The sequence below is a fragment of the Corapipo altera genome, unplaced genomic scaffold (genome assembly GCF_003945725.1).
Source record: "Corapipo altera isolate COAL_440 unplaced genomic scaffold, ASM394572v1 290, whole genome shotgun sequence".
Classification (NCBI taxonomy): Eukaryota; Metazoa; Chordata; class Aves; order Passeriformes; family Pipridae; genus Corapipo; species Corapipo altera.
The window spans coordinates 344,923-367,222 of record NW_020885041.1 but is presented as its reverse complement, the minus strand read 5'-3'; the positions used below and the strand labels follow the sequence as shown (position 1 = coordinate 367,222).

The following is a 22,300-nucleotide window of genomic DNA, read 5'->3' as shown; positions in this document are numbered from 1 at the left end:
CCCTCCCCAAATCCTGCTGCAGCTCCTGGACACCAAGTCGACGGACAGGAAGATGACACTGCTGCACTTCATCGCGCTGACGGTGCGGGAGAAATACCCGGAGCTGGCGACCTTCTGGCAGGAGCTGCACTTCGTGGAGAAGGCGGCGGCAGGTGCCCCCCCAGTGCCCGCAGCCCCCCCTCATTGTGCCCACACCGCAGGGCCCCTGACCCGCCCCGTGTCCCCCGCAGTGTCCCTGGAGAACGTGCTGCTGGACGTGAAGGAGCTGGGCCGGGGGATGGAGCTGCTGCGGCGGGAGTGTGGGATGCACGAGAGCGCCGTGCTCCGCTCCTTCCTGGGGGGGAACGAGGGGCAGCTGGAGCGGCTGCAGCGGGACGCGCGCACGGCCGAGGTGAGGGCGGCTCATTCCTGGCCCTGCGTGGACCTCGGGCACAGCTGGGCATCCTCACCTTGCTCTGCATGGTCCTTGTGTGTTCCTGGGCATCCTCACCTTGCTCTGCTCAATCCTTGTGCATTCCTGGGCATCCTCACCTTGCTCTGCACGATCCCTGTGTGTTCCTTGTCACAGGAACCTTATTCTGCACACTCCCTGTGCACACCTGCTCTGCCTTGCACACACCTTTTCATCTACTCTGTGCCTGTCCCTGGTGCCCACCCATGCCTCACAAACCCCCCCCCGAGCCGGGCACTGCCCCGTCCCTGACCGCCCACCCCGTACCAGGACGCCTACAACACCGTGGTGCGGTACTTCGGCGAGAGCCCCAAGACGACTCCCCCGTCTGTCTTCTTCCCGGTCTTTGTCCGGTTCATCCGCTCCTACAAGGTGAGGTGGGACCAGGAGGGGACACACTGGGGGGGTGGGTGGCATTGGGGGATGGCTCCCACCGCCCCCGTGCCCCGGCAGGACGCGGAGCAGGAGAACGAGACGCGGAAGAAGCAGGAGGAGGTGATGCGGGAGAAGCTGCTGGCGCAGGAGGCTAAAAAGCAGGAGAAGGTGAGAGCGGGTGGGCACCGGGTGGGCTGGGGAGGGGGGGGGCACAGCGGGGACCCCCCTGTCCCTAACCTGGACCCTCCCTCACAGCGCAACAAGTGGCAGCAGCAGGAGCTGATCGCGGAGCTGCGGCGGCGCCAGGCCAAGGACCACCGGCCCGTGTACGAGGGCAAGGACGGCACCATCGAGGACATCATCACTGGTATGGCCCCCCCGGCCCCTCCCGGCCTCCAAGGCTATCTCCCTGTTCCCTCCACCCCTCAATTTGGCCACGGGGGCTGACATCTCCCTGTCCCCCCCATTCCCCGCCCGTGCCCCCCGCAGCGCTGAAGAGCGTCCCCTTCACCGCCCGCACGGCCAAGCGGGGCTCCCGCTTCTTCTGCGACCCGTCCCACCACGACGAGTCCAGCTGTTAGTCCCCAGGTACCACTGCATGCCTGGATCCTCCTGGATCCCCCTCTGGATCCCCCCCCGGATCCCTTCTGGCCCCGCATGTCCCCTCCTGCACGCCCCTTTCCCCGCATGTTGTCACCCTGGGGTGCCCAGCACCCTCCAGTCCCTTGGAATGGAGCAGGATCCTGGTGAAAGGCTGGATCCTGGAACAGAATCCCAGTTCAAGGCTGGATCCCAGCACAGGATCCCAGCACTGGATCCTGGTGAAAGGTTGGATTCCAGAACAGGATCCCAGCTCAAGGCTGGATCCCAGCACTGGATCCTGGTGCAAGGCTGGATTCCCACATGGGGGTTTTGATGCAGTGCAGGGTCCCAGCACAGGATCCCAGTGCAATGCTGGGTCCCAGCATGGATCCCACTGCCAGGCTGGTCCCAGGGAGGGATTCCAGTGCAATACTGGATCCCAGAGGGGGGTCCCAATGCAATACCGGATCACAAGGCAGGGTCCCAGCGCATCACTGGATCCCAGGACAGGATCCCAGTGCACTACTGGGTCTGAGGTGGGATCCCAATGCAATACTGGATCCCAGGGAAGGGTCCCAGCAGACTGATTGATCCCAGCACGGGGTCCTAGTGCCCTACAGGATCCCAGAGTGGGATCCCAGTGCCCTACAGGATCCCAGAGTGGGATCCCAGTGCATTACCAGGTCCCAGCCCAGTGCTGGGAGGACTCACCCTGAGCTGCCTGTACCTCGGGGGGGGGTCACCTGGGCCCCCCCTTGGGCCAGGTCAGCTGTCCCCAACACTGTCCCTGACTGTCCCTTCTGTCCCACAGCCCGCAGGTGCATCCGCCTGTAGCCAGGAGAGGCCGAGGACCCGGCCGGGGGCAGGGGGGGCTGGGGTTGCCTCAGTTTCCCCTCCTCACCTCCCTCTGCCCTGCAGGTGCCCGGGGAGGCTCTGTCCTGTCCTGACACCACGCAGGGGTTGGGGGAAAATGTCCTTGTGCCACCGTCCTCGCGGGTGACACCCCCGTCCCTGCGCCCGGACCACCCCCAGACCACCCAAGACAGAGGCCAAATCCAGCTGTGGTGGGACCCCAGCGCCGAGGGCTGACCCGTGGGGTGCCCTCTCCCAGTCGGGGTCCCCTCATCCCTGGGGTGGGAGGGTGTCACTGTTTCAGGGCCCCCACCCCACCACAGGGACCACGGGGACCCTCCCACCCCGCGCTCGACACTTTGACCACTGATGTGAACACTAAGTGCCAAAAAAAAGGGACCAAAGCCAGGCCGGGGGGGGGTGTGGGGGGAGTGGCAGGATGGTGCCCACTGTCCCAGGACCCCCCCCGGACCCACCCCCTTGCCCCCCAGTGACTTTTTGTACATGTGAAATATATGGAGTCTTTTACACGGCCACTGCCTGATTGGGGGACCGGTGGGGGGATTCACAGAGGGGATCCAAGTGCCTGGAGTGCCCCCACCCCAGGCTGGGGGTCCCATGTCCCCAGGCGTGGGGGCCACATGGATATACAGGGGGCAGACCTTCAGCAGGGCTTTGCAGTGCTGTTATTAAAGTTATGGGATTAAAAGGGGAGGGGGACCTGCTTTTGGGTGGCTGATTTGGGAGCCGCCCCCACATCACCAACCCTGTTCCAGGGTGGGGTGACACCAGTTCACCCCACTGCTGGTGGTTGTGGGGGACTGGGAGCAGATTAGGGGCCAGGAAGGGCTGTGGGGAGCTGGGTGGGGGGCAGGATACGGCCCCAGGAGCAATAGAAAAGCGGGTGAAGGGGCAGGGTCAGATGTGGGAGAGGCAGGATGGGGCCAGCAGGGCAGAAAGAGTTGGGGGGGGCAGAATGTGGCCACCAGGGTCTGAAGGGCTGTGAGGAGCAGGATGCCATCCCAGACCCTGGCAGTGGGGCAGGGGCCCGGCCTCCTTCCCTGAGCCCCACCAGCCCAGGGATTAGCCCTGAAACAGGGAATAAAAGTTTCTCCTAATCCTCTTGGGGGGGATTACCAGCGCTGCCGCGCCCAGGGCGGGATCCAGCCCGGCCCCGGCCCCCCCAGCACTGCTGTGGCCTTTTAATCCATCCACACGACCCCCTGCTCCATCCCGGGGGCCACCAGAGATTCTGTGGGCAGAGGCTCTGCTGCCCAGCCCTGTCCATCCATGTCCATCCATCCGTCTGTCCATCTGCCAAGCTCGGGCAGGTCCCAGTGCCCTCGGTGACACCCACCCCCCTGAGCCCCCAGCGCCGTCCCAGAGGACTCTCAGAAATGCCACTGTCTGTCCACATCCCTCCATCCGTCCATCCGTCCGTCCCTCTGCGGGGATGTCCGTCCGTCTGTCCGTCCCTACCTGCCCTCGGTGACATCCACCCGCGGGAGCTCCGGGCGCCGTCCCGCTCCCTCGCAGACGAGGACGCTGCCGTGTGTCCGTATCCACCCGTGTCCCTCTGTCCGTGCACGGGGCTCTGTCTGTCCCTACGTGCCCTCGGTGCCCGTGTCGGGCTCGGACGGGCCCCGCTCGCCCTGTGCTGTGGGTGCTGCCAGGCTCTCGGCCTGCAGGAGCAGGTTGCAGCCGAGGAAGAGGATGGCGAAGGCGACGGCGAGGCCGAGCACCAGCACCACGGCGATCTGGGCGGCCTCGCTCAGCCCCGTGTCCTCACGGGTGGTGTTCATGGCCCCCTCCTCCTCCTCCTCCTCCTCCTCCTCTTCTTCCCCGGAGCGAGTGCGGCGGCAGCGACAGACGGGGAGGGTTTAAGTGATGTCAGGGCCCGTCTTACCCCCCCTTCTCCATGGCCCCCCTCACGCCCGGAGGCGCCGGAGCCCAGTGGATCCCCCCCACCCCGGGGAGGGAGGGAGCAGCTCTGCCCCCCCTTGGTGCAGTGGAGGGGTGCAGGGTCCTGCATGGAGGGAGGGGTCACCCCAGGCCCTCCCTGATGTGCCTGGGGAGAACTGGGGCTGCCCCGCTCCGGGTGTGGGCAGAACTGACCCCCTGCCCACTGCAGCCCCCCAGCACTGGGGTGCAGTGGGGACCCCCAGCTCAGTTCCATAGTCTCAGGGTTCCACAGCTCAGCCCCTCAGCACTGGGGACCCCCAGCTCAGCCCCATGGCACTGGAGTGTGATGGGGACCCCCAGCTCAGCCCCATGACACTGGGGACCCCCAGCTCAGCCCCCCAGTGCTGGGGAATGATGGGGACCCCCCAGCTCAGCCCCACAGCACTGGGGACCCCCAGCTCAGCCTCAGCACCTGCTTCCCCCCTCCCACGGCCCTGAGCCCCCCCAGCCAGGATGTGACCAGTCTCCATGTGAAAGCAGGAACATTTTATTTTTGGGGCAGTTCCAGCCCCCCAGGGAACAGGGTGACACCGGGGGGGGGACAGTTGGTGACAAGGGACGCAGCCAGCACTGGCTGTGTGGCACCAAATGTGCTTCAGAGGGGTGGGGTTCAGGTGTCACTCTGCCCCTCAACACCCTGTGCCAGGCCCCCAGCAGACCCGTGCCAGGCCCCAGCACCCCTGTGCCAGGCCCCAGTGCCACACCAAGCTGGTGCCACATGTGCCCCGAGGACTCACCCCCGTCATCAGCCAGGCCAGAGCCGCCGAGCCGGTTCTCCAGGACGGACAAGACCAAGGAGCAGCAACCCCCAATTACAGGCCAGGCCGAGCCCAGCTCCTCCCAGAGGCTTTCTGGAAGTGGAGAAGGGAATCCAAGCAGAGCCTCTTGCCCCCAGGAGGTGCCACCAGCCGGGGTGACCCTGCTGGGGCGACACCAGCCCTACAGTGCCAGCGTGTCCTTGATGAGCCGGCGCATGGTGGTGGTGACCGAGGTGCCCAGGGAGTCCGTGATCTGGTAGGAGATCTTGTACAGGTAGGGCTGCACGTCCTTCAGGCTGGTGTCGAAGACGTTGTCCACCTCGGACTGGGTGGGCATCTTGGGCAGGTACTCGTGGCGGTTCATCACCTCCACGATGTTGATGATCTTCTCGCAGAGCTTCTCGCCCACCTTCTCGCGGCAGATCTGCCGCTCCTGCTCGTTGGCCAGGTTCACCACGTTCACCTTGATGGTCCAGAGCTCCCAGGGGATGCACTCGTCCGAGAAGGGCCACCGCGACTTCTTCTTCTGGTAGAACTCCAGGGAGATCTGCCCCATCCCGTCGCTGCCAGAGCCACGCAGCGCGTCCTGAGGGGCAGTATTTGGGTCGGGGGGGAACAGGGACTGACCCCCCCCCGGGGCACATCCCATGGGATTGTACTGAATCACACAATATCCTGAGCTGGGAGGGCCCCGCAAGCATCATCCAGTCCCCACACAGACACCCCAACAATCCCACACTGTTCCTGAGAGCGTTGTCCAAACCCTCCTGGAGCTCTGGCAGCCTTGGGGCCGTGCCCACTGCCCTGGGGAGCCTGGTCAGTGCCCAACCACCCTCTGGGGGAAGAACCTTTCCCTGACATCCAACCTAACCCTCCCCTGACACAGCTCCAGCCATTCCCTCAGGTCCTGTCCCTGCTCACAGAGAGCAGAGATTGGAACTGCAGACCCTGAGGAGTCTCCCCTCAATCTCCTCCTCTCCAGCTGAGCAGACCGAGTGCCCTCAGCCGCTCCTCGTGGGGCTGCCCCTCGAGGCCCTTTCCACTGCCTCTCACCCCTGTGGGCCCCCCTCACCTTGAACTCCCCCACGGCCTTGCGCAGGGCCCGGTCCAGCTCCTCGGAGGAGACTCGCACGTAGGCGAAGTCGATGAAGTCGCAGTCCACGTCCTGGGTGCCCACGGTGCCGATGGAGTAGGTGCCCTCCTTCTTGTAGTGGAACTTGCCGGTGCTGCGGTGCAGCAGGACGGTGTGGAGCACGGCCAGCATGGCCTCCTCCACCTGCCGCCCCTCCACCGACACCTCCAGCACCTCGGCGCGGCAGTTCATGGCGGGGGCGGCGCCGGGGGGGCCACAGCAGCCGGTGCTGGGGGGGCACAAGGGTGGGGAGTGGATGGGGGGTGTCGGTTGTAGCCCCTGCTCGGGTGGCAGCCCCTCTGGGGACCCCCCGCCCCCCCCCCCGGGGGTGGTGGGTCTCCAGGGGGGCCCCCCCCCCCCATCCCAGCACAGGCCCCCCAGCACCTGACAAGGACCCAGCCTGGGTCCCCCATAACCCCCCAGGGACCCCAATGTCCTGGTTCGAGCCCCTCACACCCCACAGGGACCCCAGTGTCGCGGTCTGGCCCTGGCACAGCCCAGGGGGGTGACCAGTGTGTGGCCTCCCCACCCCACACGGCCCGGTCCGCTCCCCCTCAGCCTCCCCCGGAGCGTCCCAGGCTCCCCTCGGGCTCCAGGACCCGGATCCCTCTCAGTCCTTGGCCCCCTCACCCCCTCCAGGGGCCGTAGCCTCCCTCACCCCCGATCCCCGTCCGGGCCCTGGCCCCGGTCCCGGCCCTGATCCCGATCCCGGTCCCGGTCCCCACTCACCGCCCGGGCCCGACCATCTGACGGTGGGGAGGAGGGAAGTGGACCATCCCATCTGCGCAGGGGGCGTCGGGACACACCACGGGGGCCGCGGCGGCGCCTCCCGTGTAACGGCCGTTTTTCCTCACTCTACATCTATTTCCGTTAATTTTGTGCCGCCCCCCCCCCCTCCCGTACCGTTTCCCGCCGCGGGCCGTCTCCGGGGGCGGAATCGCCGTTCCCGTTATGAGGATTTCCCCCTTCCCGGATTGGTTCGTTCCAAGGGCGCCACAGAGTTGCGGCCGCCGCGGCGCAGAGCGGCTCAGCGCCTCCACAGCGCCCCCTGGGTTGGAGGCCTCCGCGGCGGTACTGCAGCGGGGCGGGGCGTCCGGTGACCTCCCGTGACCCCCGCGGGGACAAGCGGACAACGGGGGGACGTGCGTGGGGACAGCGGCCACAGAGGCACGGGGAACACCAACACGGAGACAGCAGGGACATAGGGAAAGGGGGGGAAGCAGGGACAGATGGACACAAGGGACAGAATGACACAGGGACATGGAGACACGGGGCACAAGGGATACTGGAAATGGGGACGTGGGGACATGAGAGATATGGGGACAGGATGGATGGATGGATGGATGGACATGGGGGACACAGGGAATGAGGATATGGAGATTTGGGACACGTGCCCAGGTGCAAATAAGCAGGAGGCCTGTGGCCATGGCATGTCCCCGGGCACATGCTGTGGCACCCTGTCCCTGCCATGCAGCCTTGGGGCCACTGGTGTGGCCAGAGTTGGCCATGGGGCTATTTTTACCCGGCCCTGCTGGCACCATGTCCCCATCCTTCCTGCAGCCAAGGGGACGGGGACGGGGACAAGGTGGGCAGAGGCCAGTCCTGAGCTGTGGGGAGGGGACAGGGACCTGTGGCACGGCCACTCCTGCAGCTGGAGCAGAGCCGAGCTGTGCTGTGCCGGGGGCCCACCCCATGCCCCCCGTGCCCCGTGTGTGGGGCTCTCCTGTCCCCCAACCCAACCCCTGTGGCCCTGCCGTGCGTCAGCACTGTCCCCGCAGCGGGGGCGGCGGGGGGGGACAGAGGGACCCTTGTTGTGTGTCACTGTGGGGCCCCCCCGGCCCCGCTCTCAATGTGGCCCTTGTTCCACACCGACCCTGGGTGTCCCCATTAACGTTTCTCTGGGGCCAGGCCGTGCCCAGCAGGAGGAAGGCGACAAGCCGGGGGACACACCAGCCCCATATGTCCCCCCCCCATGCCCAGGGACCCCCGCCCTGTCACCAGCCCCTGGATGGGAACCCCAAAAGCCATCACTCCACTGCCAGGACTGATCCTGCCAGTGGCCACGTCCCCGGGGACACGAGGGGGGGACACGGTCACGCTTCAGGGTTATTTTGGGGATGATAAATCAGGCGGGCGACAGGTGTGGAGCTGGGGCAGCCGCCGCCGAGGGGGTGAGTGACCGTTCAAGGGCAGTGCCGTGGGCAACGTGCGGCTCCGGCACCGTGGCTGTCCCGGCTCCGGAGCCCCGGCTGTCCCCCAGCCCGGCTGTCCCCAGCTCCAGGTTCCCGGCTGTTTCCAGCTCCCGGGCCCCAGCTGTCCCCTGCCCTGTCATCTCTGCCGTCCCCAGCCCCGGCTGTCCCCAGCTCCAGGATCCCGGCTGTCCCCGGCTCCAAAATCCGGCTGGGCTGTCCCAGCTCCAGTGTCCTGTTTCTCCCCAGGTCTGGTGCCCCAGCTGTTCCCAACTCTGACATCCACACTGTCCCCAGCTCCAGTGTCCTGGCTTTCTCCAGCTCTTACTGTCCCAGCTCCAGTGCTCTGTTTTTCCCCAGTTCAGCATCCCTGGTGTCCCCTTGCCCAGCTGTCCCCAACCCCGGCTGTCCCCAACCCTGGCTGTCCCCATTTCGACGTTCCCGGCTGTCCCCAGTCCCATCGCTCTGTCCCCGCCCACCCCCCCCACTCCCCAAATATTCACCAGAGCCAACATTTCTGGGGGGGACAAGCAGGACAAAGGTCCCTCTCAGAGCTCTCACTGTACGTACAAGTTTATATACAGAAAGTGGCCAAAAAGGGGGGAAAACCCAGAAAAATATATATAAAGGGGAGGGGGCCGAGGCTGGGGGGCCGGAGCCCCCCCCAACCCACGCCCCCCTGCTCTGTACAGGACCCGGCTGGCACTATTTACATCGGGGGTGTTTTTACAGGGGGAGGGGGCACCGCGCCGGCGATGCCCCGAGGGGGGGACGGCACCGGGGCTGCTCTGTGGCTGCCCCCGCGCCGTGAAGGCACATGGGGGCCCCCCAAGGGTGTCCCCGAGGGGACTCAGGCATCAGAGGGGGGACCCAGATATCCCGGGAGTAATCGGGGGAGGGTCCCAGGCGTCCTGGAGTGATCCAGGGGCGGTCCCAAAGCATCCTGGGGATGATCCAGGGGTACACAGGGGATGTCCCGGGTGACCCCACGGGTGACCCAGCGGTGTCCAGGGGGGTCCCAGACATCCCTGCACTGAACCAGGGCTGCTCATGGAGGGTCCCAGATGTCCCCGGGGGGGGTGACAGGGGCTGGTGGTGGCAGCCGCCCGCCGGGGGCTCAGAAGGGCAGCGTGTCCATGAAGATCTTGTCGACGATGGGCGGCGGCGGCACCAGGTCCTCCAGCTTGAGGTAGAAGATGCGCTGGAGGCCCTGGGTGCAGAGGCTGCGCAGCTCCGGCAGCTTCCCCAGGAGCTTAGAGAGGCAGCCGGGCCGCCCCGGCTCGGCCCCCGCCGCTGCCACATGGTCCTTGAGGCAGCTCACGATGCGGTTCTGCAGCTCCTCCACCCGCTTGGGCTCCTTCAGCCCGTGCCGGTCTGGGGGGCACAGGGGGAGTGAGGTCGGGGTGGAGCCTCAGGGTGGGATGGGGACACCCCACAGGGTGGGGCTGGGAGCGGGGAGGGGGGTCTCACCCGTGATGATGACGAGGGCGGCGAGGCAGGAGAAGGAGGGGACGTCGACGCTCATGCGGTGCAGGCTCTGGGAGAACTCCAGGATGGCGTCGATCCACTCCCCGAAGCCGCGCACGCACTGCTGCCGGTGCAGCACCACCCCGTTGCAGAAGATGAGTTTCCCTTCCTCTGGCTTCGAGCTGCCGGCACAAAACCGGGTGTCAACCCCTCGGCACATCCCGGGCTCCCCCCGCTCCGCCCTGTGCCGCCCCGGGGCTCACCGGTACGCCAGGCGCAGGATGAAGAGCTCCAGGAAGGCCGACTCCAGCAGCAGGTCCTGGTCCTCCTTGGGCAGCTCGGCAAATCCCTGGATCTTCTCGGCCCACTTGCGGATGACGTCCATGGAGCCGGTGAGCAGGTCATAGAACTGCTGCACGTCCACCGAGTCCTCCTTCTCGAACGGGCACGGCGCCGACTCCTGGAACTGGGATGGGAATGGGATCAGGATCCAGGATGGGGATGGGTCTGAATGCAGCGTGGGGACAGGTCAGGAACTGGGATGGGTGGGTTAGGATCTGTCCCCAGCCCTGGCAGGGCTCCAGGGTGGCACTGGCCTTACCTTGGAGTAGTCGAGCTTGGTGGCGCTGGGGATGGAGTCGATGTGTGCCCGCACCAGGGAGGTCATGAGGCTGACGGGGGACACGTCCAGAGGTTGTTTGGGCTTGGAGGGGAGGCGGCCCCGCCGCCCCTTCAGGCTGTCGGTCCGGACCACTGTGGAGAGGGACACACCATGAGCGTGTCTGTCCTCAGCGCGGGCTGTGGAGCAGGAATCCCCCACTCCTGCTGGGACCCCCCGCCCAGGACGGGTCCCCCGTACCTTCTTTGACCATGCCGACGGCCAGGCACTTCTGGAAGCGGCAGAACTGGCAGCGGTTCCTGCGCCGCTTGTCCACGGGACAATCCTTGTTGGCCAGGCAGATGTACTTGGCGTTCTTCTGCACCGTGCGCTGCGGGCGGGGAAGGAGCGGCCGAGCTCAGCCCGGGGCGCCGAGCTCCGAACAAAAGCCCTTCTGTCCTCCCTTGCCTCCCGCTCCGGCCCCGGCATCCGGCTCCGCGTCCGTGGGGAGGGCTCGGGGCCGCGCTCCCTGCCCTGCCCCTCCCCGGGGCACCCCGCGGCATCCTCCCGCTGCCGCAAAGCCTTGTGGGAACATCCCGGCGGCGGCGGGGCGGGGTGGGGCGGGGGGCGGGGGGGTCCCCCTTACCTTGAAGAAGCCCTTGCAGCCCTCGCAGGTGCGGACGCCGTAGTGCTGGCAGGACGCGTTGTCCCCGCACACGGCGCAGCGCCCCTCGCCCGCCCCGGGGCTGCGCACCTTGGTGGGCGCCAGCGCCGGCCCCTCCAGCAGCGGCGAGGTGGGGGCCAGGGGCAGCCCCGCGAAACCCCCGGGGGGCCCCTGGGTCGGGGGGAAGGCGTCTGTGTCCAGCAGCCGCGGGTCCACGCGGGGCGAGGGGCCCGGCTGCCCCTTGAGGGTCACGGGAGACCCGCCGGGGCTGGGGGCCGGGGGCCCGAAGGCGAAGAAGGGGGGCTGCGACCCCCCGCCCTTGGCTGGCTCAGCCCAGGGCTGCCCGCCCTCGTAGTTCGGCAGCGGCGAGAACGCCCCGAAGGAGCCCTCCCAGCCCGGGGCCTGCTGGAAGCCCGGCGTGGCGGGCGAGGGGACGGAGCAGGGGCTCCCGTAGCAGTCCGAGCCGCTGGAGGAGAGGGTCTCGTCCGGTTGCCCCCCGAAGGCGCTGGGATAGCAGCCGTACACCTGGAAGTCCTCCAGTTTGAAGGCGGTGGCGGCGGTGGCGGTGCTGGACTGGCCGCTGGCCGGCAGCTGGTAGAGGAAGGCATCGAACTCTCCGGCGTAGCCCTCCATGAAGGTGCTGAAGCTGGGCAGGGCGGGGGCGGCTGCCAGGTCGGCTCCTGCCACTTCCATGGGGAACCGGCCGCCCTCGGGGCTGAGCAGCTCGGGCGGGCAGCGCTCACAGGGGCCGGCGCCCGCGGTGCCGTACTGGGCCTGGATGCAGGGCATCTCTGTGGGGAGAGAGGGGCATCAGTGGGGACCCTGTCATCGCCCCTCCATCATCCAACAGGGCATGGAGATGGGGGGAGAAACGTTGGAGCTTCCCCAGGATCCCACTTGTGCCAGAACCAGGCCCCTGGGGCCGCTGGCTGTCCGGTGGCGGCCACCCCTGTCCCTGGGAAAGGTCACGGCACAGCCAATGGGCGCAAAGGACATTCCCCAAAACCTTGACTTAGCAAAGTCCCCTAAAGGGAAGGAGGGAGGAATGTGACCAGTGGATTCCCAAACCCCAGGGCTGGCTGGGGGAAGTCAGAGCTGAGGTCGAACCAGATTTCAAGGATCCCACTTCCCTCATCAGCCGTTCTGGGGCCTTGCGGTAACAGCAGTGCAGGCAGACTCTCAGGTGCGGGGGGAGAGGAGCCCACCCTCTGTCCCCACAGCCCCCGGCGCTGCACATGGACCCGGCACCATGTGAGACAACCCGAGTCCTGTGTCCAGCTGAAAGCCAAGCCAGGAGTGACCCCGATGGCAAGACGATAATGTAATTCATCTCGCAGACCTTTAAAGGTCACGCTGCGCTGGCCCCCGGCCGCAGCCCCGGCACGGCCCTGCTGCCAGAGCTCTGCCGGCCCCCGGCTTCCCCCGGCCAAATCTGGGCAGCTCTCGCCGGCGCCCAGAAAGCCGATACCCGCCGGGAGCCAGGTTTAAAAATACCCAGCGTGCATCCAGCCCTGGCACCCACGGCGTGGCACCGGCCCCACTCCCGGCGTCCCGGCGGGGTTTGTGCCTGTCCAGCTGGGCTCGGAGGGTGAGCTCAGTGGGGATGGTGACCCTCCCCGGCCACCTCCTGCCCCTGAATGGGGACGAAGGGACCTGAGGCCACGCTGGGGACACGACCCCGGGGGACACTGGCTCTTTCCCTTGCCTGCCTGCAAATCCTGACAGATGCAAAGCCCCAACCCTTCCCGTGGCCCTGGTTATTCAAACACTTTTGCCCTTTCCCACGTGCTGGTGGTGTTTGGGGTCCCCCCTGCCATGACCTCCCCGGGGACCGGGCACAGATTCCTGCAGCAGCCCCCGCGCTGCCCACGGCCGGGCACTAATTGCAGATTCCTCATTTGGGAGTGCAGGCAGCTGCCCGTGCCCAGTCCGGAGGCTGCTGCCTGCACGGGCGGGTGGCAGCCGCTGGCACCGAGCCCTGGGCCACAGGCGGGTGAGAGCAGCCGGTGGCCCTGGGGGCGGGTAACGCTGCCCACAGCCCTGCCAGCACCTGCTGCCCGGAGCGGCCGCTGCCAGGTCTGCGTGGGCAGCGGGGGGTTTGCCTGCAGGGGGCTGGCCTGAACACCCCTGCCCGCACTGCCAGGTCCTGATGCTGCCTGCACATCCCTGCTTGCACTGCCAGGTCCCCGGTGCTGCCCACACGCTCCTCCTGCCCTGTCCTGCCCACTCTGCTCGGGGATCCCAAGGTGATGCCCGGTGTGGGGTGACTCTGCCCCCCATAGCCCCCAGAGCCGCAGGTCTCCTGGTTGCAGCTGGTCCCTGTTTTGGATGCCGGGATGGGGGATCCAGCCCGGTCCCCCATAGCCCAAGAAGTGCCTCCCAGTCCTGTGCAGCTCCTCACAAAGGAGCGATGTCAGGCTCTTCCTGGGACCCCCAGGACAGGGACCCCTCGCTCTGCCGGCTCTCGCCGGGTGCGCGTCCCCCTGGCTCCTCCCGGTGCCACCGGGACTCCCGATCCGGTTCTCCCAGCGCCACGCAGGATGCCCGACTCGGATCCCCCCCGGTGCCACCGGATACCCCCGAGGGCCGGTCCCTCGCGTCGCTCACCGCCCGGTCCCTTCCACCGGGATCCCCGACACTCCCCGCTGGCACCGGCAGCTCCTTACACCGTGTCCTTCGGACACGCGAGCCCCGGTTCCCCCCGGTGCTACTCGACCCCATGCACCTTGTAGGACGTCCCACGCCCTGAGCCCCCGGTGCCACGGTGATGCCCGACCCGGATCCCCCCGATGCCACCGGGACACCCGACCCCCTGCATCTCTCGATGCGCTCACCCGCGCCCCCGCTGCCCGCGGGACCCCCCCGCCCACGGTGCCCCCCGCCCGGTGCCCGCACCCCGGTGCCGCCCGTACCCGGGTGCCGGCGCGGCGGCGCTCCGGTCCCCGCTCCTGCCGCCGCCGCTCCGCGGGCTCCGCCGGGCTCCGACCCCGCCACTACTTTCTCTTAAGCGCTCGGTGACGCGCGGGGCGGTGCGGGGCCGGTGACGCACGGGGGGGGCGGCCCCGGCGGGGGCGCGGCCGTGACGCACGCGGGGTTCCATTGACGCACCCGCGGCCCCGGCTAAAAATACCCCCGCGGCCCCGGCTAAAAATAGCGCGGGTGCCCCTCGCCCCCCTCCACATCCCCCCTCCGGGGCTCCCGGGGCCGCCGGCGGGGGGAGGGAGGTCCCGGTGTCGGGGGGTATCCCCGGTGCCCCCAGTGCCGGTGCCCCTTCGGTATCCCCGGGGCTGGCATCCCTCGGTGTTTCCATCGCCGGTGCCCCCTCGGTGCCGGTATTTCTGGTATCCTCCCGTTGCTGGTCCCCCGGTGCCGCCGCTTCTGGTGCCACTTTGGTGCCAGTATCTCCGGTACCGTTCTCCCCGGTGCCCCCCGGTGCCGTTCTCCCCGGTGCTCTCCTGTACCCCCGGTGCCGTTATACCCAGTGCCCATCTGAGCCGGTATCTCCGGTGCTCAGCGGCGCCGGTACCCCCTCTCTCCTCCCGCTCCGTGCCCGGGTGCAGGGTGGGTGACGCGGGGTCCCGCCCCCGCCCCGTCCCCGCGGGGAGCCCCTGGCCGGGGCGATGGAAAGAGCGGCGGCTGCTGGCGGGCGCCGGTGCCGGGAACAGCGCCCGCGGGCTGGAAAGATGAGCTCAGCCCGTGCGGGGCCGGGCCGGGCCCGCGGGAGGGCGAGGGGTGGGCGGAAGGGACCCAGTACCCCCCCGGTACCATCCCGGTGTCTCCCCACCCGGTACCCTCTGGTACCGCGCCGGTACCCCCCGAACCCTCCGGTACCATCCAGGTACCACCCCGGTACCCCTCGGTACCGCCCCAGCACATCCCGCGGTACCCTCCGGTACCAGCCCGATACCCTCCGGTACCAGCCCCCTTCCCGTACCCTCTGGTATCCCCCTCACGGCAGCCCCGTTAGTTAGGGGTCGGCAGAACGCGGGGTCGGCAGAACGCGGGGTCGGCAGAACGCGGAGTTGGCAGCCCCGTTAGTGCCTCCCGTTAGTGCCTCCCGCAGCGGCAGAGCCCCTGGCACGGTCCCACCGTGCCGGGCACCGGTCCATCCCCCGGGGTCCGGACGGCGCTGCCGGGATCACCGGTACCGGGACCCTCCCCGGTTTCAGGAGACCCCCCGGCCCCGCGGGGGAGAGTCCGGCACCGGAGGGGCCCGGGGGGCGCACGGGGGTACCGGAGGTGGTGGTTCGGGGCCGGGTGCCGTCGCTGCCTCCTCTCGCTGCCCGTTACCTCGTTCCGGCCCCGGTTCCCTCTGTCTCCCGCCCCCGACGGGGCTCCGTGACATCACACCTGCCCGCTGACGTCACACCTGCCCGCTGACGCCTCGGGGATCCCGCGGCACCAGAGGGGACTCCTCCGCGGGGATCCCCCGGAGCCGGCGGGACCCGCCGGGGTCCCCGCGCCCCGGGAGCTGCACAGCCGGTACCGGGACTGCAGCCGGTGCCAACCCGGGGGTACGGAGAGGAGCCCCCCGGGACGGGGTCAGGCCGCGGGACCCCGAGCTGTCGAGGGTCCTGGAGCCGACGGGGGTCCCAAAGCCACCGGGGGCACGGAGCGTGGCGGCTGCAGCCCCCCCGGCACCCCTCGCTCAGCAGCGGCGTTACCGGAGGCAGGAGGGTGATACCGGCAGCCCCCGCACCCGGGATTAGCTGTACCCCGGGAGAGGCCGCGGGGACCGGGATGGCTTCGGGGAAGGAAACCCGAGCCAAGCCACCCTGGCAAGGCCACCGAGCTGCAGGGGAGGACCCCGGCTCGCACCGGCCCTGGGGTGCCGGCTCCATCCCGACACCCGGGTGGGGACACAGGGACACGGTGGCCACCAACCAGCCCTCTCCGAGCCCCGGGGTGGGGGTCGGGGCTCGCAGGGTGCCCACGGCCGGGCAGTGATTACCGGGTGCCCACGGCCGGCGCTGGCTCCCTGCCCCGGGCCTATATTTGTCGGTAATGACAGACTGGCTCCGGGGCGTTCCCGGTCCGGACCCCGCAGCCTCAGCCCCCCGGCCCTGCCCGGCTTAGCCGGTGCCACGCGTGACCCTGGTGTCCCACTGCCACCTGCCCATTCCCGGGCACACGCAGCCACAGGTCCGGGCTATAAAAAGCTCGGCGTGGGGTGGCAGCTGCGACGGGGGGTCCCGTGATGGCCGTGACAGGGACGGGGTGCTCCGACCCCTGGCAGTGTGTGGGAGAATGCCGTGAGCCGGGGCTGCCGGAGCCAGACCATAAATGTCCAAGCACGGAGCCGTCCTGGAACAGGGACAAGGCAGGAGAGTGGCGGGGAGCCAGCCGGGCCCCCCACTCCACGGCACACACGTGTGCACCCACGGCACCCACGGGCACCCGCAGCCTTGGGGGTCTCACCCCCCAAATCTCCAGCAGATCCCCCTGGGATCCTGGGGGGGGGTGGCCCGAGCCGTGGGACGCTCCAGGAGCTCAGAACTGGGGCTCCCCGGGGCTCCCCACACACGCGATGACCCAGTCAGAGGGGAATCTGAGGCACGGAGGGCTGGGGGCTCCCGGGGCTCCCTGGAGAGCTCGGGAATCCCCGGGCGAAGGGAATCTCCGTGCAAGGGAGTCCCCGCGCACTCACGGGCGCTGCTGCGGCACCCGGAGGGTCTCTGTGTCCCCCAGTTCCTCTGGATGCGGCTTCAGCGGGATTGGGGGACACTGAAGCAGGGACCGGGGGGGGGACTCCAGTGCCCGTCCCGCGTGGGCACCCCATTCCCCGCGGGCGGAAGGGCTCGGGGTGGGACCCGCTTCCCGCCGGCTGCCGGAGGAAACGGGGCAGGAAGGGCCTGGCCGGGGCCCCGCGGAGCCGGGACGTGGCCCACGGCACCGGGGGCTGCGGCGGGCGGGGGGACACGGGGGGTCCTTGGGAACCCACGCAGGTCCAAGGTGACATCAGTCGGTCACCCCAAGGCTGCCCCGCCCGGAGCCCAAAGGGGGCAGCGCGGGGACTGACGGGGGGGCTGCAGCCTGGTGGGCTCCCCTGCGGGACACAGCCCCCCCCGGCCAGCCCACCCCGCTCCCCACGGGGCTCTGTCCCCCCCAGTCACAGCCACACGTCGCTGCAAAACGTCTCCTCTGTATTGGCGAGCGCTGGCGCGGTACAACAGCCCCGGGGGGGCGGGACCCCCACAACCCCCCAAACATGGGGGACGCAGGGCCCCCCAGTGCCCACAGGGAGGAGGGCACCGATTCCTGAGAGCAGCAACGGCTCCGTGAGCCTTTTCGGGAGGGTCCTCACGTCCGTTCCTCGGTGTCACGTCTGTCCCTCGGTGTCAGGACCCCCCCGGCCTGGGGGGGGGGCCAAACCGGGACCCCTGCGGCCAACCCAAACCTCCTTCCCCCGGGGATGGGGGGATGAATCCCCTTGGAATAAATAAATAAATAGTCCTGGGGGGGGTGGGGACCCCCGGCTAGAGGTGACTCTCCTCCTCCTCCAGTGCCCGGTTCAGTCCCGGGATGAACTTGAGCAGCCGCCGGCGGAAGCTGCTGTGTCGGCCCTTGCGGGGGGCGGCCGCCCCCTCCCCGGGGTCCCCGGCCCGGGCCCAGAGTCGCCCCGCGGCCCCCACCCCCCCGGCACACTTGAGGCTGGCGCTGCGGGCCAGGGCGGGCCGGGGGCGCGGCGGGGGGGGTGCGGGACCCCCACTGTCCCTATCCTTGTCCTTGTCGCCATCCTTGTCCTTGTCCCCATCCAGCGAGCCGGCGGAGGCGAAGACGCAGGTCTGGTACAGGGAGTCGTCGCTGCCGCTGGCGCGGGAGGAGCCCCCCGGCAGCCCCCCCTCCCCCTGCAGGCACCAGCGGATGGACTCCAGCGTGTCGTAGATACTGGGATCCTTGGCCACCACACCTGATGGGGGACACGGGGTCAGGGGGGCCAGGGGGTGCCCCAAAGCCCCTCACCCCAGCCCCCCGGCCCCCACTCACCCCGCACCAGCCGCTGCTCCTGCACCATCAGCGAGCGATACTCCCCCCACTTCTCATAGAGTGTTTGCTGTGGGAAGGGAGTCGGGGGTGAGGACTCTGCTGGGGGGGATCCCCCAACCCCCCTGACCCCCTCAGCGCCCCCCTCTCACCTTCAGGTACTGCAGCCGGGCTTCCAGCTCCGCCCTCCGGATGGACGTCCCATAGAGCGTGTCGAGCCTGGGGGGCAGCAGCCGTCAGCGAGAAGGGGGGGAACTGGGGCCCCCTGGACCCCCCCCGAATCCCCCAGCTCACCGGAGCACGTTCCCTGAGCTCTTGATGATCTCCACGATCTCCCGGTGCCGGACGCCCTCCACGTTCAGCCCGTTCACCCCCGTGATCGTGTCCCCTGGAGGGGGGGGCGAGGGGGTGGGCTCAGGGTGGGGAGTCCCCACTGTCGGGGTCCCCCCTCGAGCCCCCCGGGGTGTTCTCACCAGCCTTGAGCCCCGCGGCCTCGGCCGGGCTCCCGCCATGCACGCGGCACACGAAGGTGAACATCTCCACGCTGTTCCTGTCCTGGTGGTGCAGCCCGTAGGTCTGGAACGGGTGGGGGGGCTGGTGAGGGGCATGGGGACCCCCCCCTCCAACCTCCAAGGTCTCCCCCGAGCCCAAGGGCCCCCCAGCAGCAGCCACGGGGCAGCGATTGCAGTGTTTAATTGTTTAATTGTTTAATTGCCGGTGGGTGATGAGGGGCAGCCCCCTGGCCCTGGGGAGGGGGGTCTTGCCCCGATGGGTGCACCCCAGAGGGGCCCCCCCGGGCTGCCCCCGCGGGCACGGCTGGGGGAGGTTCAGTAACACGGCAGCTCTGTCACTGCTAAAAATAACCCCTGGCTCAGAGACAACTTAAAAATACCCTCGATGCAAAGCAAGGTGCGGGCTGGCAGGGTGGGGAGCAGGGCATGGCACGGCTGGGCACGGCACAGCTCAGCTCAGCTCGGCTCGGCTCAGATCAGCTCAGCTCAGCACCCACCTGGATCTCGAAGCCAAAAGACTCCTCCGCCTTCTTCTCCAGCGTCACCACCCTCCTGGGGGACACGGGGGTCAGGGACAAGGCAGAGGCCCTGGCAACCCCCAACCCACCTGCACGGACCTTGGGCCCTTCTCAAAACGCTGCTTTGGGGACCCCCAGGACAGGACCCCCCTCCCCAGGATGGGACCCTCCCGCAAGATGGGATCCCCCCAGTCGGCCTTGGCCAGAGCCCTGCAGCCTGTGCAGCACCAGGGAGGGTCCCCACAGGGTTTGGGGATGTCAGGGCCCTCCAGGGAGTGTGACCCCATCACTGCTCTCAGGTTCCCCCACAAAATCTCCCCCATCTCCAGTTCTTCCTGGAGCAGTGTCCCAGGGCCCCCAGCCCCACCCCTGTGTCCCCCTGTGTCCCTACCTGTGCTCCTCCGGGGACTGGCTCGGGGTCACCCACCTGAACCCCGTGTCCTGTGGCAGAGGAAGAGTCATCACTGGGGGACACCCCAGGGGACATCCCCCCCCTGCCACCCCTTCCAGGGACGGCCCAAACGGGGTGTCCCACCAGGGCAGCACCAAACCCCTGGGGAACACCGTGCCAAGGTGGCACCGAACCAGCACCCGGGAGCCCCCCCAGCCCCGCGGCCCCCCCTGGCCGGGTGGGCATAACAGGGCTTTGATCGGCGCTCAAAGGCACCCTCAGAGCTGCCCTGTGCTCCCCCCACGCTTTGACGTCAACCGCGCCGCACCCACCCCACGCCGCGCTCGGGGGCGGGGGGGGACCCGGCACAGAGGGGCCCTTTTGTGGTCACAAAGTCGGGTTTTTTCATGCAAAATTCCCCCCCCCCCATTCCTCCCGGCCCGGACAATGCCGCTGTTGTGGTGGGTGCGGAGGCGTGGGCGGGCGGAGGGACAGGCCGGGCACGGCAGGACCCTCGCCGCGGGGCAGGAGGTGACAGGGCTGTCCCCAGATGCCCCTCCGAGGCCGCGGGGCTCCAGCAGCCCGGTGCGGGCGGTGGCACCGCGAGCTGCGCCTCCGGAGTGGCACGTGGCGCGTCTTGGTGGCACCGGCTCCCTCCGCGCCGCGCCACGTGGGTGCCACCAGCCCCGCAGGTGCCACCGGACGGTGGCGGGGCCGTCCCCGACCGCATTAAGTGCAAAACCACCCGGACCGGGTGCTTTTGTCACAGGGAAAGTAGCCGCCCGTCACTCCGGGCCCCACGTCACGGGAAGGTGACGTGGGATGTCCCAGACCCCTTGGGGACGTCTCCGGTGGTGGCCTTGGCCGGTGAGGGGGAGCCGGGACACCGCGCGTGACCCGGGCTGTGCCAGCGCGGCCGCGAGGCCACTTCTGCTCCGGATGTCGGCTCCGCTCTCGCTTCCCCACAAGGCTCAGGAAGCGCCGCGGGGCCGGGGGGGGAGCGTCGGGGCGGTGACGGTCCCAGTGCCACCGCAAGAGGCTTTTCCAGGGGCGTGGGGGCAGAGGGCCCCGTGTCCCACCAAAGCAGACATGGGGTACCCTGTGCCCTGTCCCCACCCATCCTCTCCAAAGCAGACCCGGGGTACCCTGTGCCCCGTCGCCCCCTGCCCTCCCCCTGCAGCAGAGCCCAGGGGGGCTGTGGGCACACGCCTGCCCCGGTGCCAGGGCCACGTACACCAGGGTGGGAGCCTGGCCCTGCGCCCCGAAAACTGCGAGGCAGGACATGGAGAGGGAGCAGGACAGGACGGGGGGCTTGGGGGGCCGCTGTGGAATAGGGAAGATACCGCAGAATAACGTGGGGAGGGACCTGGACAGGACGTGGGGCTTGGGGAGGACACTGGGGTGGGGGTACAGGGACAATACCGGGGCAGGACGTGGGGAGGATCCGGGACAGGATGTGACGCCTTGGGGGACAACACTGGAGCGGGACGGGAACACTGGGAAGATGCTGGAGCAGGACGGGCCCGAAGTGAGGAGATGCTGGGGCAGGGCAAGAGGCTCGGGCGGTCACCGGGCCAGGACCGGGACATCGGGGCGGGACGGGCACACGGAGCAAAGCTCTGGGGGCTCCCGGGGGCAGGACGGGGGGGACCTCGAGGCAGGACAAGAGCCCAAGAGAAGACGCCGGAGCAGCCCCGCGGAGCAGCGACCGCGCGGGACGGGGACACCGCGCACCCCCTTCCTGCTCTCCCCGCACCCCGGTTATCGCTTCACGGCGCCGGTCCCCGCACCGGCCCCGGTGCACAACCCCCCGAATCTCCTACCTTGCGCACGCGGGGCAGGGTCCCGCCGGCCGCCGCCAGCGCCCGGTACAGCTCGGCGGGGCCGGGGCTCTCCGGGGCCGCCGCCGCCGCCACCGCATCGTCCTTCGGCCGGAGCCGCCGCCGCCGCCGCCGCAGGGTCATGGCCGGGCCGGGCCGCCCCGAGCGCCGCTATATGGGCCCGGCGGGCGGGGACAGCGCGGGACGCGCCCGTTTCGGGGCACAACACGCCCCTTTGTGGCTTAAACCGCGCCTAGTTGTCTGTAAGCCGCGCCTTGGCACGGGAAGCCCGGCCCCGAGTCCGGCATCGCCCCCGCCCCGGGTCCTGCGTGGGGACCATGTGGGGGGGCCCGGGGGTCCAGCTTGGGGTCCTGGGCAAGGATTCCCTTGGGGTCCAGCGTGGGGGTCCGGGGGGAATGTCCTGTGCGGGGTCCAGTGTGAACGATCAGGGGGAGGGTCCTGCGTGGGGTCCTGCTCGGGGACCCCGTGGGGTTCAGCGCGGGGGTCTGGGGGTGCTGCTGTGGGACAGCAGGGAGAAGGGGGAGGTGGTGACCGGGGGGTGCAGGGTGGGACACTGCCGGGGGTGTCACGGGTGGCACCGTGGGGCGCCAAGGAGGGGCCCCAGGGATTACCTCGGGGATGATTTTGGGGAGAAACCAGTGGGTTTCTGGGCGCAGAAGCGATGCCTCCCCCCCGACAGCTGCCACTGCATCCCCCCCCCCAGGCCACCACCCGCCGCCAAAGCCGCATTTGGGATTTAACGGGAGGCAGGAGCTGGAGCAGGGGTGGCCACAGCTCCCAGCGGGGGCGGTCGGGGGGGATTTAAACCGTTCCTGCGCGATCCGTGCCCGCGCTGAGCCGGGACACGGGAGGAAAGAACAATTCCCGGAGGCAGCCGCGGTGTCTGGTGCGGACGCGTCGCTCCGGCCGCCCCTCGCTGCGCCGCGCCGGGAGGCAGCGGGAATTTTCCAGCTGGAGTTGAGAGCTTTGCCCAAATGTTTGTTTAAAATTCGCCAAAAAAAATGAAGATCGTAACAATCCCGCT

General features: G+C 69.0%; 4 protein-coding genes across 7 annotated transcripts in view; 1 reads left to right on the top strand and 3 right to left on the bottom strand.

Moving 5' to 3' along the window:
- The window catches only part of FMNL3 (formin like 3), a 12,047-nt gene extending 9,259 nt beyond the window's left edge, over positions 1 to 2,788 (top strand). For 3 of the 4 annotated variants that reach the window (XM_027668536.1, XM_027668534.1, XM_027668533.1), the window contains 7 exons: positions 23 to 152; positions 231 to 391; positions 722 to 823; positions 905 to 994; positions 1,082 to 1,193; positions 1,316 to 1,414; positions 2,220 to 2,788. In XM_027668536.1, coding sequence (XP_027524337.1) covers positions 23 to 152; positions 231 to 391; positions 722 to 823; positions 905 to 994; positions 1,082 to 1,193; positions 1,316 to 1,407 — 687 coding nt within the window. In that variant the 3' untranslated portion in view covers positions 1,408 to 1,414; positions 2,220 to 2,788. The remainder of the gene's footprint in view (positions 1 to 22; positions 153 to 230; positions 392 to 721; positions 824 to 904; positions 995 to 1,081; positions 1,194 to 1,315; positions 1,415 to 2,219) is intronic. The other variant, XM_027668535.1, reaches the window with a different exon arrangement.
- Positions 2,789 to 4,693: 1,905 nt separating this feature from the next.
- Positions 4,694 to 7,011, bottom strand: ATG101 (autophagy related 101). Its single transcript, XM_027668532.1, has 3 exons — positions 6,842 to 7,011; positions 6,053 to 6,341; positions 4,694 to 5,566 (listed from the first exon to the last, which is right to left on the bottom strand). The coding sequence occupies exons 1-3, from the start codon at positions 6,886 to 6,888 to the stop codon at positions 5,162 to 5,164; spliced, it is 741 nt and encodes a 246-aa protein (XP_027524333.1). The 5' UTR covers positions 6,889 to 7,011; the 3' UTR covers positions 4,694 to 5,161.
- A 1,811-nt stretch (positions 7,012 to 8,822) lies between these two features.
- NR4A1 (nuclear receptor subfamily 4 group A member 1) lies at positions 8,823 to 11,821 on the bottom strand. The gene is made up of 6 exons (XM_027668464.1): positions 11,013 to 11,821; positions 10,628 to 10,757; positions 10,370 to 10,521; positions 10,032 to 10,234; positions 9,772 to 9,950; positions 8,823 to 9,675 (listed from the first exon to the last, which is right to left on the bottom strand). Exons 1-6 carry the CDS (start codon positions 11,817 to 11,819, stop codon positions 9,419 to 9,421), a joined length of 1,728 nt encoding a protein of 575 aa, XP_027524265.1. The 5' UTR covers positions 11,820 to 11,821; the 3' UTR covers positions 8,823 to 9,418.
- Positions 11,822 to 17,176: 5,355 nt separating this feature from the next.
- Positions 17,177 to 19,593, bottom strand: GRASP (general receptor for phosphoinositides 1 associated scaffold protein). The gene is made up of 7 exons (XM_027668467.1): positions 19,436 to 19,593; positions 19,024 to 19,078; positions 18,488 to 18,590; positions 18,309 to 18,402; positions 18,167 to 18,233; positions 18,018 to 18,084; positions 17,177 to 17,940 (listed from the first exon to the last, which is right to left on the bottom strand). The coding sequence occupies exons 1-7, from the start codon at positions 19,504 to 19,506 to the stop codon at positions 17,507 to 17,509; spliced, it is 891 nt and encodes a 296-aa protein (XP_027524268.1). The 5' UTR covers positions 19,507 to 19,593; the 3' UTR covers positions 17,177 to 17,506.
- Positions 19,594 to 22,300: the final 2,707 nt, after the last annotated feature.